This window comes from Panulirus ornatus, chromosome 5 (assembly GCF_036320965.1).
Source record: "Panulirus ornatus isolate Po-2019 chromosome 5, ASM3632096v1, whole genome shotgun sequence".
Lineage (NCBI taxonomy): Eukaryota > Metazoa > Arthropoda > Malacostraca > Decapoda > Palinuridae > Panulirus > Panulirus ornatus.
Window position 1 is genome coordinate 9,243,112 of NC_092228.1, and position 17,730 is coordinate 9,260,841.

General features: G+C 38.3%; 1 protein-coding gene across 8 annotated transcripts in view; it reads right to left on the minus strand.

Annotated features, from left to right (window-relative positions):
- The window catches only part of LOC139748206 (F-BAR domain only protein 2), a 138,001-nt gene that overhangs the window by 43,915 nt on the left and 76,356 nt on the right, over window positions 1-17,730 (minus strand). For all 8 annotated transcript variants that reach the window (XM_071661076.1, XM_071661094.1, XM_071661057.1 and 5 more), the window contains 3 exons: window positions 12,158-12,257; window positions 4,250-4,440; window positions 3,383-3,516 (listed from right to left, as the gene is read on the minus strand). In XM_071661076.1, the coding sequence (XP_071517177.1) occupies window positions 3,383-3,516; window positions 4,250-4,440; window positions 12,158-12,257 (425 nt within the window). The remainder of the gene's footprint in view (window positions 1-3,382; window positions 3,517-4,249; window positions 4,441-12,157; window positions 12,258-17,730) is intronic.

Below are 17,730 nucleotides of genomic sequence, written 5' to 3' on the forward strand. Positions count from 1 at the left end.
GTTGAATATAAATGGGCAGAAGAGTAACTAATGTGTCATATGTGATGTCCATAGTTGGAGTTTTGTTGAGTCATAGCATTTGGTTATTCATGATGACAGGGGGGTGCAGGATAGATCCATGTCTATCTAGGGTTAAAAGGGTGACAAGATTTCTGTGGAGATGCTCGATATTCTGTTCTAACTGTGATGTAGTGCTGCCTAACTGTGCTTGCACAATGTCTGGGTGGCTTCATTTGAGTATGCAATCATTTTCATATGATAGGACCTTCACACTCATCTGCAGGAAGTGATGGAAGGTAAGGTATAAAAAAGACTGAAGAAGGGTTGAAAAGAAAACCTATTTAGAGATGACATAGCAAGAGAGATGTGTGGTAGTAAAAGAAGTATTTGTGATAGTAGAAGAAGTAATCATATAAAAGAAAGCTGAAGAGGATAAGCTGAAATGGTTTGGACACATATAGAGGATGAGTGAGTAAGGACGATTTTGAGGGTATAAATGTCAGAAGTGCAAGGAACAAGGAAAAGGGGGAACACAGGAGGAGGTGGAAGGATGGAGTGAAAAATGCTTTGAAGGCTTGGGACCTGATCATGCAGGAGGGTGAGAGGCATACAAGGGATAGTGAAAATTGGAGTGATGTGATTTATAAGGAAAAAAAAGCTGTCAATGAGCTGGTAAACCATGGAATAGTCTAAAAGCTTGGCTGTGGAAGGTGGACTCTGGTTTCCATACATTCAACGTGAGAGCTGGAGAGTTGATGTATGCAAGTGACACAGTTTGTTTTTTTGTCTGTTCCTAGTGTGTATCTCACTAATGCAGAAGACCTATGTTCATATACCTGACAGAGTTCTCCATACACATCCTCACACACCACCCTCCAAAACAATGACAAAATGTGGATGGCCAACTTCACAGCTGGATGCTAACCAACAGTCACTCACAAAAGCTTCATCTCTGAATCATTAAGCTTTACAATGGAGTTCCCAAAAAAGCAGTTCTCTCTTTAATCTCTTCCTATGTGACCTTCCATTTCCACTTGCACAAAATCCTGAAGGTCCTGTCATATGCAGATGACCTTACACTCACATCACAGCACCCTGACACTATGCAAGTAACAGCATTTAAGCAACACTGCATCACTGACTTCACAAAAGTCTTCAGTTACCCTTTTCATTCCAGACAGACATGAATCCATCCTCCACCTCTCATTACTTACCATGAATGGACAATCACTCCTCAACAAAACTCCAACTACTCTTGGCATCACATATGACAAAGTGGCTTTTCTTCTGCCTATATGTTTACATCAGGATGTTTTCTGTAATTTTTCTTGATCCTCTTTTGTTCCCAGTTTTACTTGTGTCAATTGTAAAAATTCACCTACACTCTCACTTACAACTCTATCTGTTTCTGAAATTCTGATTACAAAGACTGATGAGGTTAAAATAATTCTCAGTGGTATGCAAGAGAACACATCTAACTCTTCAGGCTTGGTTCCATTTTCCACTATGTGAATTTTTTGCTAGTTCAAAACTTTTTAATCCACTTTCCAAGATTTCCTTTAATGTCCTGCCTCACCAATTTCTCCAACACCACTTGTTTATCTTGTCAAAATGTTTCAGCAAAATCAAGATAAACAGTCTATCCTCTTTCCCTGCACTGAAGTTTCATACATAATGTTATCATGATCTGCAAGTTGTATCTGTGTAATTTGCCTGGTACAAATCCATGCTAGCCTTCCTTTAGTTAACTGTTACTATCAAGATGTTCCTAGTATGTTCCTTTGTCATTCTTTCATATATTTTGATTGCAAAGCTGGGCTCATTGGCATTTCTCTGGATGCTCCTTTGTGTACTGGTGTTATGTATGTCAACCCATAAAACTGGGAATGGAATTGATGAGGACAATGAGATGACACACATAGGAGTCTTGTGATGAAATTCATAGGAAACAATCTGGGAAGGTTTTCTGTATATATTGAACACATGAGAAAACACTTGTTAATAGCTTTTATAAGGGAAATACTGCAAGTGTTACTATAAAAGTATCAGTGAGTGATTTGAAATAACATAGGAGTGCAAAAAGCTTGTGTAATGTCCTTACAATAGTTTAATAACTTTATGGTTAGAGTATCACATGAGATGGGGTGAAGGTGCCATTTTAGTATCATAAGTGAAAAAAGAAAAAAAAGTTGCAACTGTAATGCTGTTCTCTTGACTGAATCAGAAAAGTTACATGGAAAGAGAGGTCATTTTGGTGATATGCATACAAAGATATTGATAGGAAATGTAAATAAGAGCAAAATTCTTGTTTTGGAAAGAAGTGGACTGTCATAGTAATGTGAGAATGAATGGAGAAGACTTAATAGTAAATGGGACAAGGTTACTAGGAGCAATTAACGAATGTAAAAGGAAAGCTTTAACTGGGGCATCAAGTAGTAGTAGTGAGTAGTAACATAAGGTGCAAACGCAGTGCAAATACTGTGCTCAAGTTGCCCTCTGCCAGTGGCCTGTAAACGATGAGGCACTGAAGGCTAAGAAGCAGTACTAAAGTTCACTAGTTATGGAGACTATTGCTGTGGTCACCCCTTTGAGGGAGTTCCAGGGGGAGCATGCATCAGACATATAGATAAGTAGACAGATAGATAGCTTTTGCTAAGAACAGAGTCTTGTAAGGGAAAAGAATTGAAATGATAAAGAATAAAGATGCGAGAAGGATGTAGAATGAAGAAAACATTAAATCAAAAGAAAAGACAATGATGAAAGTCAATAATATGGAATGACAATGAGGAATGCATGAAAGACGATGGGATAGTCAAGAAGATATAAGGTGCAGCAAATGATACAAGGAGAACAGGGTGAACAAGAAAAGGGATGGCTGGAAGTAGTCAGTGAAATTATTAGGACTAAAGATGTTTCTAATAAGAGTTCCATTATGACAATGTTTGATCTCATGTTATTCAGTGATTTAATGTTAAAACGAAGCTACGAATGGAGACTGTAGTCTCATCTGGAAAACTAATCTTACACAGAGGAAAGAATTAGAAGCTCTTACATATCAAAAATCTTTTTCATTTTTTCCCCACAAATGCATTCAAGTGATTTCATCCTTCAGCTTTTTTGTAAACATTTTTGGAGCCTGCATCTCATCTTTACCTATATACTATTAACTTTTACATTATACCCCTTCTTTCAAATTCCAGACAGGTCATTATCATTACAAAACAGCCAAATTCCCACAAAACAATCCCATAGCTAAGAATAAAAGGAATTCAGGTGAGTTCAAATAAGCTATTATTTTATGCACAAAACACAGAATCCTACATACATAAATTGCATACAAAAAAGGCCGAATTACTTTATGATACTGCAAACATGAACTTACCGAGGCAAATGAAACTGGAGAGAGAGACATTCCTTCAATAGTGGCACGTAATTCATCTACACTCGCAGACATTGGTGCACTGCCATTACTGATTGGTTTGATCTCTACATGAATCTTCTTGTCTGCTTCTCCATCTGCTCCAGAAAGTACATAATCAGGTTACATCACTGATGTGGAAGCAGAAAATATCATGTAAAGTTTGTGACTGCCAACTGCCTAATTCTAATTCCTCTCACTCATAACTCAAGGAAAATTATCTTATGACTTCTTATATCTGTATGTCTAAAACCTTTTAAACACTGTACATATTTCAGTGTTTGACATCAAAGGATTATGTGGTCAACATTTGTTTCAATGTTTAAAGTTACAGTATATGATTATGTGGGCAATATATTTTGAATGAAAAGAGAATAGTAACTATCTATTGAACAACTCTGGATAAGCATAATATTAATGAAACTCTTGCATCCACTCCTGAAATGTCTGAGGAACAGTAACAAAGAGATGCAGCAAAACAAATTGTGTCCAAAGGAAAGTGTGGATATATAAGAAAGAGTATGAGATGATAAAGGAACCTTTCAAAGCAGAAAATGTTAATAGGCTAAGGTTCCTTCTAAAACATCTAACTATTTCCTATACTGCAGTGGCATTTTCTTTACTCCAGCTTTTTTCTAAATTCCACTTCTCCGTTTTTTATGTAATATCTTAACTACCAATTGTCTGTAAGTTTCACTATTACTTTGAAATGCATCTCATTTCTGTAGGATGATATGACCAGCTATTCTAGTCTTAGGAATAATCTTCTCTTATTCATTACCTTCTGAGGTATGTAACCAACTAATCTTTTGATGTTAAAATTGTACTAACCAGAGTCAGAATCTGAGGAGGAGTCAAAGCTGTTATCATCCCCTGAAGGCTTCAGCTCTTGAGGTCGAAGTGAAAATCCTTCATCATCGACACTTGGAGGCTGGCCACTTGCATTTCCCTTGTCTGATGTTGGTATTACTGATGTAGTTATCAGCTCACTGGTCTTTGGTCCAGTATCATCATTAGTTTCACTGCAAGGGGAAAAGAGATATAGGACTGTTTTACTTATAAACAAGCTAAACTTCCAGGCAAAATTTCTTGAAGTTTAAGACATTTCTGTCTGGTCTTGACACAGAATGGTATGAAGATGGGTGATACCTAAATTATCTAAGGAGTATTACATGGGAGCTTAAGGAACTGTATAAAAAAAAACTGACATACTTTTAAATATAACTTTAAAGTTAAAAACACCATGTTAAGTACACTAACTCCCAACAAGTCTATTCCTACCACTAAAGTGCACGTACATATACAAAACTTTTTCATTTGTTTCTTTTGTATGGTCATTCCAACCATTCATGCACATATAATACTTCCTGTAATTCTATTAACAAATGGAGTATAACACTTATCATTTGACTTTCAAATCCAACTCAAGCAATTATTCCTTAACAGTTAGTTTCATTCAAAAATAACTTAAGAATATGAAATTTTCTTTGTTTTGAGTGCCTTTTCGATTGTTAGAGCAGTAAGCATTTAGATCTTTACTTTCAAGAGATGAAACTCCAACAGCTACATTCTAAATGAGCTGAAGAAATCTACACAATGATTTGGCTCTGATGTGAGTGAAGCTGCTGACACTTGTTTGCATGAAGAATACAAGGTGTGGAAAAGAAATGTAGGAACTGCCTTATCAACTGAATTATTAGGGAGCATCAAAAGACACTAAAAGGTAAAAGTAAATGGAAATAATTGAATCAAAGTTATGGTAAATGCCAATGTTTGGAGGATAGATGGAGTTAATTTATGAAGCTCATCAAGTGGTGCTGCAGTGTGAATGTACCCAATAAAGCTACAAACACTTATAATAAAAAATGGATATAAATAAATAATCACATTAGAAGTCAATGCATGCTTTGTGCATATGTAACTTTCTTACTATAATCAGATATTAGTTAATTAATGGTGGCTGATTCATGTGAGAAACTGCAGAAGCTGGTGACTGAGTTTGGTAAAGTGTGTGAAAGAAGAAAGTTAAGAGTAAATGTGAATAAGAGCAAGGTTATTAGGTACAGTAGGGTTGAGGGTCAAGTCAATTGGGAGGTAAGTATGAATGGAGAAAAACTGGAGGAAGTAAAGTGTTTTAGATATCTGGGAGTGGATATGGCAGCGGATGGAACCATGGAAGCGGAAGTGGATCATAGGGTGGGGGAAGGGGCGAAAATTCTGGGAGCCTTGAAGAATGTGTGGAAGTCAAGAACATTATCTCGGAAAGCAAAAATGGGTATGTTTGAAGGAATAGTGGTTCCAACAATGTTGTATGGTTGCGAGGCGTGGGCTATGGATAGAGTTGTGCGCAGGAGGATGGATGTGCTGGAAATGAGATGTTTGAGGACAATGTGTGGTGTGAGGAGGTTTGATCGAGTAAGTAACGTAAGGGTAAGAGAGATGTGTGGAAATAAAAAGAGCGTGGTTGAGAGAGCAGAAGAGGGTGTTTTGAAATGGTTTGGGCACATGGAGAGAATGCGTGAGGAAAGATTGACCAAGAGGATATATGTGTCGGAGGTGGAGGGAACGAGGAGAAGTGGGAGACCAAATTGGAGGTGGAAAGATGGAGTGAAAAAGATTTTGTGTGATCGGGGCCTGAACATGCAGGAGGGTGAAAGGAGGGCAAGGAATAGAGTGAATTGGATCGATGTGGTATACCGGGGTTGACGTGCTATCAGTGGATTGAATCAGGGCATGTGAAGCGTCTGGGGTAAACCATGGAAAGCTGTGTAGGTATGTATATTTGCGTGTGATTACGTATGTATATACATGTGTATGGGGGTGGGTTGGGCCATTTCTTTCGTCTGTTTCCTTGCGCTACCTCGCAAACGCAGAAAAAAAAAAAAAAAAAATATTTGCAAATAAGCAAAGTGGTGCATAAAGAATCTATCAAGATAACACTACCTCATATCTTTGAAACGATTTGAAAAGGCCCCATACAATGACACCAGAGATCGACAATTCACACTACAGACATTTAAAACTTTGGGTACCCATCCTTAGAACTAAAGCCTCAAAACAGCGACAGATATGGGTACAATTCATATTCCTAATCTACAGCACATGATATTCTTTTCCTCTAATAATGATAAATTTCAAGACATTGCAGGATTTTTCAGTCATAATGCATTTTGCAACAATGATGTCAAAGCAAGTACTTTTAGATTCACATTCCATAAGCACAGATAAAATGTTTGCATTCATGTCCCACCGGCCAGTGGTCAGCCTGTAAACAAAACCATTCATGATCCAACACATACTTTTGCCAGAATTATCTCACTTTTACCTGTATTTTTGTGCATTTAGAGAAAATTAACTGGGAAAGGGGCTACACATCTTAACATGAGTTTAGTGTGAATAAGAATGGCTTATTATGGAAAAGTATGCCTGCAAGAACTCTATTGTCGTTTATGGTGACTGAAATGACATTGAAACATGCCCCAGTCATGGCCCTCTTTAGTGAAAGGGAAAGAGGGTATGAAAAAAGAATAAGGAACTTGATCAGAGCTCCTCCAGTGTTTTGATACACGCTCCTTCCTGTTAAAGGAAGAGATGTTTTAGGAAGAGATGATGATGAAGGCTAAAAAGACAAGTCCATAGCTTCAATATTTGAGGCAAGAGATAAGGGAAGCAGCAGCTAGACACACATCATGAGTTCAAGCCTTGGTGGCTGGTACACATACAGACAACTAATGAGAGCAAAGGCTAAAATTATACTTACAGAACAAGGGTAGCAATAACACAGCAACAAAGAGGGATGGTCAAGAGTGAGGAGATTCCATACTATGAAAAATAAGACCCCTTTACATATGAAATTCTTGATAGCAAAAAAATGAACTAGAGCATTTGTACAATACCCCCAGCTTTTAGGAAGCAGATTCTTTTAATGGTGATCATGTGAAGTTTCTGGGACAGAAAGGATATGGTTATGCTAAACATGTTTCTGTTAATGAAGAATCAGATGTGGTGTTTAGAAAGTGGACAAAGGGAAAAGATTGGCATTTAGAAACAGATGTAAATACAAATTCCATTTTAGCTCTCCTGAATTTAACCAGGTTTCAACTTACTCTTTTCAGGATATTTCACAGGTCCAATTTAAGAGAGGAAATATATTCAGAACACAAAAGAGAATAAATATTAAAGTGATCAGGGAGAAAATATCAGTTGGACTATGTAGAGTGGAACCATCAGCATAAGACTGAGAAGGTTCAAATGCTGGAGAGAGATCTGTTATTAAAAGAAGAAAGAAAGTAGGTGATTGCACAGAATCCTGAGGGGCACTACTACTGATAAAATATGAAGGGTACCTTGCTCCATCACTGGCTACTGCAAACAAACTGCAAAAAGGAAAGTTATGCATAATGGAACAGTAGAAAAGCCAAGGAAGTATGAAGACTTATGCCACACCCTGTCAAATGATTTAGAGATGTTAAGGGCCATGACAAAAGATTCAATAAAATCTCTGAGGGGAAAAGACCAGAGATGAGTAACATGGGAAGGAAGGTCATTGGTAGACCTTGCACAAAAAATCCATATTAATGATATGAAAGAAGGGAAAGGGATTTTAAGTGCCTGAGAAAGTAAGAATTGAGGAGAGTTTGAAAGACTTCGTAGACAGCATTAGTGAGGGCAATGGGGTGATAGCTGGAATGGACAAAACAGAAAACTCTCTTAGGGGTGGACTGCAGCAAGGTACACCACCAAGGAAAAGATAAGTTTGGGTTTTGAGACTACAATAAAATACACAAACAAGGATTGGAGCTAGCTCCCACCAGATTTAAGGATATGCAATATATGCCTCATCCAACTGATGATGGGAATGCACTCAGATTCTGCACAAACAAATTACAGAAGAGGGCACAAGTACAGTTGGGAGAGATGGGAGGGGGAGGACTTGAAGTGGATCCTTCAAAGTAGAATTAGAGGACATTAAGGTACCAAAATGACTGGTTTTACCAGCTGAGGAGTTGACCATAAACTGATCAGTCTGAAGAGATAAGGAAAGGCTGAAATACATTAGATACTGGAGATGCTTTTGGGAAAGAAATAAAAAGATGTTTCAATAGAAGTCATACCAACATACTTTCTTTTCATAAAGTTATGTTACTTTAAGAAGAACAACTTTGCAGTGTTTCCAAGAAGATATGAGAATGGAGCAAGATTTATGGGTAAAGAAGGGTTTCCCATCACAACATGCTAAGCACTCAATTCTGTACAACAGCACTAAACCCCCCTAATCCAAACCACTCTATAACTAACCACCAACTCACACCCCACAGGAAATAGCATTGCTATCCCCTGCTTCAGCAAAGTAGCGCTAGGAAAAGACAAAGTTGTCCGCATTCATTCTCACTCAGTCTCTAGCTGTTATGTGTAATGCACTAAAGCCACAGCTCCCTATCCCACATTCAGGCCCCACAGACCTTTCCACGGTTTACCCCAGAAGCTTCACATGCCCTAGTTCAGTCCATTGAGAGCATGTCAATCCCAGTATACCACACTGTTCCAATTCACACTATTCCTTGCACGCCTCTCACCCTCATGTATGTTTAGGCCCCGATCACTCAAAATCTATTTCACTCCATCCTTCTACCTCCATTTTGGTCTCCAGCTTCTTGTTCCCTTCACCTCTGACACATATATCCTCTCTGTCTATCTTTCCTCACTCATTCTCTCCATATGTCCAAACCATTTCAACACACCCTCTTTTGCTCTCCCAACCACACGTCTCTCTTACCCTTTCATTACTTACTCGATCAAACCACCTCACTCACACCACATATTGTCCTCAAACATTTCCAACACAGCCATCCTCCTCCGTACAACCCTATCTATAGCCCATACCTCACAACCATATAATATTGTTGGAACTACGATCCCTTCAAACATACCTATTTTTGCTCTCCAAAATGACATACTCTCTTTCCATACATTCCTCATCACTTCCAGAATCTTCAGCCCCTGACTAAGAAACAAATCCTATGACAGCTGACTAAATTAGAATTTAGCCTGGAAAAGATTAAGTGATGAGGCAATCAAACAAATCAATTTAAAATTATCAAAGGCCTTAAAACTCTCAAGTTTAGAAGCTACTTAAGAATTAAATCACTTGATTTCATTCATGGTAAAGGATATAAACTCACGGGAAAACTTTTTACTTCAACTGATGAGAACTTTTTCTTCAACAGGAATGTCAATATATGGAATGATTTACCAATCAAAGTATGTGAAATTAGTACCAAAGCCACACATTTAAGCATACACTTGATACATAATTAACTTCAAAGCCACAGCTGACTTAGTCTTCGCCAACTTGCTTCTGCGAAAAATTCATAATGCTTTTCACTTTGAAACATTTGTATGTTTTCCTACTCCTACCACCCTAATCTATTAATTTCTGTTCCCCTTCCCTATAACAAACAGCCTCATAAGGACCCAATGGTCTGTTGCTGTTTTAATTCCTTTGTAAAATGGGTCAGTTACATACCTTGTTACCTGATAACCAATATCAAATAAAAAAAAAAATTCTATATCCCATCTACAAGAAGAGTTATTGGCAGACAAAGTAAACCTACATCCTGATTTACAAATAGGAATCCATTCCTGAAAACTTATCATTAAATTGAAACAGCTTCTCCCACCATTTGTCATTATATGATAGGGAATACATTCCTAATGAGAAAACACCTTCCTACAACTGTAAAAAAAAAAAAATCTATCAAGGACCTTTGTCTGGGAAATGCTAAGTGAACCAAACAAATAATAATAGTGGTACATAAATTTTTAATTACTCAAAATTAAAATGCATTTTACTAACGAGAAATTGTGTTGGTGGTGCCAAAGGTGAAGGTGTGGGAGGGAGGAAAATAGTGCAGTGGGGGAGTATACTTATGGAGAGGATTCATGTATGTTCTGCAAGTAGTGGTGGGTTAGGTGCAGACCCTTCGTCCCACAGAGTCATATGTTAGGTGGTGGGTGGGTTAGGTGTTCTGACCCTTGGTCCAAAGGGACTCTTTGATCAGGTGTAGGGCAGCACTTCTTAGTTGAGGTGGGAAAGGTGCAGAGCCTTAGGAAGTTGATGGGTTGCAAGACAGTCTAAGTAGCTAGGGTGATCATTTGGAACTGTTGGAACAAACTCATTCACTTCATGTCTTTGGTTTGAAAAGCAATATGATTTTACCTGAAGACATGCTCTTCATCTGGAGGAGACCCAGTTGGCATGTTATCTGCACATGTATTCTTAAATTTAAGTCTCACTAGCTTACCCTGCATGGCAAGTAGTTTTCCCTGGGGATAGGGGAGAAAGAATACTTCCCACGTATTCCCTGCGTGTCGTAGAAGGCGACTAAAAGGGAAGGGAGCGGGGGGCTGGAAATCCTCCCCTCTCGTTTTTTTTTTTTTTTTCTTTTTTCCCCAAAAAGAAGGAACAGAGAAGAGGGCCAGGTGAGGATATTCCCTCAAAGGCCCAGTCCTCTGTTCTTAACACTACCTCCCTATCACGGGAAATGGCGAATAGTATGAAAAAAAAAAAAAAAAAAAAGGCCATTGGTTTCACTTGTAGGTATTAAGTGTTCTCCTGTAGGTGCCAATGGTTTTCCCCAGCTTAGCATGCATCTTCTTTTATCTATAATGTTCCTTATAGTAGTTAAAGGTGTCTTCATTTTATCTTACTAGCTTAAGAAATCATTCAGGATTTGGATAATTTTCTATCAAAATCTGAAAAGCCACGATAAAGTGGTACAAGGATTCAGACATCAGGTTTTCTGTTTCAGTACACTCCGGCACCAGTTCTGTTTCCTCAAAAGGCAGATCTTGATCAATTTCAATCAAATTTTCATTCAAAAGTTCCTCTCTGTATAATTCTAACAACTTAACATCATTTTCTTTTGGTTTAGTAAAACCTATATAATGGGCTAGTCCACTATTTCCCTCTCAAAGTGCTCTGTTTTAGGAATTTGAAGTCTTTCACATGCTCTAATCAGATTTTTTGCCACAATTATCTATATTTGTGTCCATGACTTATTCCAGGACTCCATAACAATGTCAACAGCATTTCTAATGTTGTAGCTCATCCAAATATCCAGAAACATTGTGAAGAAAAATGTCTGAACTGAGTGGTACCACAAAAATTCTTAATATGAGCATTTGTAAATTGGGGTATGAGTGTCTTTCATAATTTCGATGGCAGCCATTTTGCTTTCAGCTATCTGAGTAGTTTGGTTCAAATACTTTAAATGCATATCATTTACTATTAATAAAGGAATTAGTATATCACATTTATCCATCATAATTACCTACCTTAGGCATTTCGAATCTATGTGGATATCAAAACCTTAAGGAGATATATATTTTAAAAAATCACAAAAATGGCAGTTATCTGGATCCTCTGAAATGAACTGAACATGTTCCTAGTGACCAGAAATCCCCATTCAGAATTTGAAATCACATGGAAAATCCATTTAGAAATGCTGCTACTGGTAAATGTGATTTCACAACTTCATTGAAAGCCATCTTCTTTTCAGCTGGTATAAAAACTGCATTATTTGATCAATATTAACCATACCACCCTTTGTTCTACAGTGGGTTGGGGTGTTCACCCCCATTTATGCATACTGCTGCTACACTATCTGCTATACAGAGACTGAAAAGAACAAAACTTATGAGAAGAAAAGTAAAATGATTTACAAATTGGATTCTTACTTGTCAGACTTTTCCTCTTTATTACTAGAGGAATCAGGATCTTTCTTTTTTTTCACTTTTTTCTCTTTGTTTTTCCTTTCTCTTCTACTTCTAAGGAACCCTGGAAAGAAACAATACAATAAAAAACTGATAACCTTTCAATAGTGTAAAATATACTATTTTACAATATACTAATAATACATAACTTTTATATCCATACTCAATACAATCAACAAATAAGGGATACAAATAAATAAGATGAAAATTCAATCAATCCATGTGTCTGTTGAACTAACAAAATTCAAAAACAAAAGAGAAAAATACAGTTGCAGGAGGCAAGTTATGCTGTTTCCATGAGGATAACAGACAAAATGAATATTATGTAGGCACAACCAACCCATAACACTAAGACCTACAAAGAAAAACCATTCCACACAAAATATCAACTTCACAATTCATATCCAAATATGATAATACAAATATATATAATTGTAACCAAAGACTGTTTATCTGATTTATTTTGGGGAATTATCACAAATAAAATCAAAACTCATAAAATCAACTGTAACTACACTCTATTTATTATCAACTACTGTACACTGAATAAAGTACTATCTTCCATAACCTAAGTTGTCTAAGGTTAAGAAAGAAAACTACAGTTTTAGACAGTTAATAAAATCTGGTTTGAGCATAGTGGTCTTCAAACTTTAAGGCAAATGTATTCTCTCTATACATTCTGTAACAGTTTCAAGTCTTGCACTATCACATTCAGTCTCCTAAACTGTGATTAATTCCTTCACACTGGGTGTCATATGACATAACAAATGCACTTATTACCTGATTTCTTAATTTCTTCAATTTTCAGAATTTCTAAACTCACAAAACCTCAGCATTCAGTTCTTGACACCAATCAGTTACCTCTAAACCATTTAGTTTCTCTCACTTTCATCAATCTCCCTCTTAATCATATTTTCATTCTTAGCAATATGTACATTCTGCTCTCCTCCTCATATGTTACTTTATCAAAGAAATACAATAATTCACCATCATAAAGAGATTCTCCTGCTTTTCTTTCTCAGCCAACTTTCCACTATCCTCTAATTTCAATTAATCTCTAAAATGTTAATCATATTCGTTAACCATACATTTCCCTTTCTGAACACATGCATTACCTGTACATAGTTAACTCACAACACTATTCCATATGCCCTTTCTACAACAACCACAAGCTGTTTCTAGTTGGTTCTATTTCTCAGCAAAAACAGCCTTTCAAACTTCTTCCCTGCATAAAACTCTTTTGCAGGATCTCCTCGCATAACTCCATCATCCACATACAAAATCCATATCAACTCTCTTCAAGTAATGTACCCTTAAAATTCATCTTCACTAGCTTAACCACAAGCTCTCTCATTACTCCAAACATGAATCACTGAAATATTATTCTATTCAATTTTCTACATCACCCATATATACGCTGTGAAGGGGTACTTTACTTCCTCCCAACTTGGCTGCTTTCTCTTACAAAACTTTTTTATTAATTCTTGTTCACCAACTTCTTTTTTCATCTCCATAAACATGCCAAACAAGAAACAAACATGCTTACCCCATCCTCTCTCTTCATCTACCTACTTTTTAAATGAACACCACTCGTTCAAACTTAAGCTATGACAAAAATATCTCTACCAGAAGTGAGAGCAATATTATTCATATATCATTTATTTATCTATTATACTTTGTCACTGTCACCCGCATTAGCGAGGTAGCACAAGGAAACAGACAAAAGAATGGCTCAACCTACCCACATACACATGTATATACATAAACACCAACACATACATACCTATACATTTCAACGTATACATACATATACATACACAGACATATACATATATACACATGTACATACTTCATACTAACTGACTTCATCTATTCCCATCGCCACCCCCACCACACATGAAATAGCATATATATATATATATATATATATATATATATATATATATATATATATATATATATATATATATATATGTATTTATTTATTTTACTTTGTTGCTGTCTCCCGCGTTAGCGAGGTAGCACAAGGAAACAGATGAAAGAACGGTCCAACCCACCCACATACACATGTATATACATACACGTCCACACACGCAAATATACATACCTATACATCTCAACGTATACATATATATATATACACACACAGACATATACATATATATATATTTTTTTTTTTTTTTTTAAACTATTCGCCATTTCCCGCGTTAGCGAGGTAGCGTTAGGAACAGAGGACTGGGCCTTTTTTGGAATATCCTCACCTGGCCCCCTCTGTTCCTTCTTTTGGAAAAAAAAAAAAAAAAAAAAAAAAAAAAAAGAGAGAGGGGAGGATTTCCAGCCCCCCGCTCCCTCCCCTTTTAGTCGCCTTCTACGACACGCAGGGAATACGTGAGAAGTATTCTTAATCCCCTATCCCCAGGGATAATATACATATATACACATGCATATAATTCATACTGTCTGCCTTTATTCATTCCCATCGCCACCTCGCCATACATGAAATAACAACCCCCTCCCCCCTCATGTGTGCGAGGTAGAGCTAGGAAAAGACAACAAAGGCCACATTTGTTCACACTCAGTCTCTAGCTGTCATGTAATAATGCACCGAAACCACAGCTCCCTTTCTACATCCAGGCCCCACACAACTTTCCATGGTTTAACCCAGACGCTTCACATGCCCTGGTTCAATCCACTGAAAGCACGTCGACCCCGGTATACCACATCGTTCCAATATACATATATACACATGCATATAATTCATACTGTCTGCCTTTATTCATTCCCATCGCCACCTCGCCACACATGAAATAACAACCCCCTCCCCCCCTCATGTGTGCGAGGTAGAGCTAGGAAAAGACAACAAAGGCCACATTTGTTCACACTCAGTCTCTAGCTGTCATGTAATAATGCACCGAAACCACAGCTCCCTTTCTACATCCAGGCCCCACACAACTTTCCATGGTTTAACCCAGACGCTTCACATGCCCTGGTTCAATCCACTGAAAGCACGTCGACCCCGGTATACCACATCGTTCCAATTCCCTCTATTCCTTGCACGCCTTTCACCCTCCTGCATGTTCAGGCCCCGATCACTCAAAATCTTTTTCACTCCATCTTTCCACCTCCAATTTGGTCTCCCACTTCTCCTCGTTCCCTCCACCTCTGACACATACGTCCTCTTGGTCATTCTTTCCTCACTCATTCTCTCCATGTGACCAAACCATTTCAAAACACCCTCTTCTGCTCTCTCAACCGCACTCTTTTTATTACCACACATCTCTCTTACCCTTACATTACTTACTCGATCAAACCACCTCACACCACATATTGTCCTCAAACATCTCATTTCCAGCACATCCATCCTCCTGTGAACAACTTTATCCATAGCCCACGCCTCGCAACCATACAACATTGTTGGAACCACAATTTCTTCAAACATACCCATTTTTGCTTTTGGAGATAATGTTCTCGACTTCCACACATTCTTCAATGCTCCCAGAATTTTCGCCTCTTCCCCCATCCTATGATTCACTTCCGCTTCCATGATTCCATCCGCTGCCAAATCCACTCCCAGATATCTAAAACACTTCACTTCCTCCAGTTTTTCTGCATTCAAACTTACCTCCCAATTGACTTGACCCTCAACCCTACTGTACCTAATAACCTTGCTCTTATTCACATTTATTCTGAGCTTTCTTCTTTCACACACTTTACCAAACTCAGTCACTAGCTTCTGCAGTTTCTCACATGAATCAGCCACCAGTGCTGTATCATCAGCGAACAGCAACTGACTCACTTCCCAAGCTCTCTCATTCACAAGAGACTGCATACTTGCCCCTCTTTCCAAAACTCTTGCATTCACCTCCCTAACAACCCCATCCACATACAAATTAAACAACCATAGAGACCACATACCCCTGCCGCAAACCTACATTCACCCTCCTTGTATTCACCCTCCCCTCCTTGTATTTTAACTTTCTAAAAGGGGAAACAGAAGAAGGAGTCACGCGGGGAGTGCTCATCCTCCTCGAAGGCTCAGATTGGGGTGTCTAAATGTGTGTGGATGTAACCAAGATGAGAAAAAAGGAGAGAGAGGTGGTATGTTTGAGGAAAGGAACCTGGATGTTTTGGCTCTGAGTGAAAAGAAGCTCAAGGGTAAAGGGGAAGAGTGGTTTGGGAATGTCTTGGGAGTAAAGTCAGGGGTTAGTGAGAGGACAAGAGCAAGGGAAGGAGTAGCACTACTCCTGAAACAGGAGTGGTGGGAGTATGTGATAGAGTGTAAGAAAGTAAACTTTAGATTGATATGGGTAAAACTGAAAGTTGATAGAGAGAGATGGGTGATTATTGGTGCATATGCACCTGGGCATGAGAAGAAAGATCATGAGAGGCAAGTGTTTTGGGAGCAGCTGAATGAGTGTGTTTGTAGTTTTGATGCATGAGATCGGGTTATAGTGATGGGTGATTTAAATGCAAAGGTGAGTAATGTGGCAGTTGAGAGAATAATTGGTATACATGGGGTATTCAGTGTTGTAAATGGAAATGGTGAAGAGCTTGTAGATTTATGTGCTGAAAAAGGACTGGTGATTGGGAATACCTGGTTTAAAAAGAGAGATATACATAAGTATACGTATGTAAGTAGGAGAGATGGCCAGAAAGCGTTATTGGATTACGTGTTAATTCATAGGCGCGCGAAAGAGAGACTTTTGGATGTTAATGTGCTGAAAGGTGCAACTGGAAGGATGTCTGATCATTATCTTGTGGAGGCGAAGGTGAAGATTTGTAGAGGTTTTCAGAAGAGAAGAGAGAATGTTGGGGTGAAGAGAGTGGTGAAAGTAAGTGAGCTTGGGAAGGAGACTTGTGTGAGGAAGTACCAGGAGAGACTGAGTTCAGAATGGAAAAAGGTGAGAACAAAGGACACAAGGGGAGTGGGGGAGGAATGGGATGTATTTAGCGAAGCAGTGATGGCTTGCGCAAAAGATGCTTGTGGCATGAGAAGCGTGGGAGGTGGGCAGACTAGAAATACATATATATATATATATTCTTTTTTTTTTTTTTTTTTTTTTTTTTATACTTTGTCGCTGTCTCCCGCGTTTGCGAGGTAGCGCAAGGAAACAGACGAAAGAAATGGCCCAACCCCCCCCCCCATACACATGTACATACACACGTCCACACACGCAAATATACATACCTACACAGCTTTCCATGGTTTACCCCAGACGCTTCACATGCCTTGCTTCAATCCACTGACAGCACGTCAACCCCTGTATACCACATGACACCAATTCACTCTATTTCTTGCCCTCCTTTCACCCTCCTGCATGTTCAGGCCCCGATCACACAAAATCTTTTTCACTCCATCTTTCCACCTCCAATTTGGTCTCCCTCTTCTCCTCGTTCCCTCCACCTCCGACACATATATCCTCTTGGTCAATCTCTCCTCACTCATTCTCTCCATGTGCCCAAACCATTTCAAAACACCCTCTTCTGCTCTCTCAACCACGCTCTTTTTATTTCCACACATCTCTCTTACCCTTACG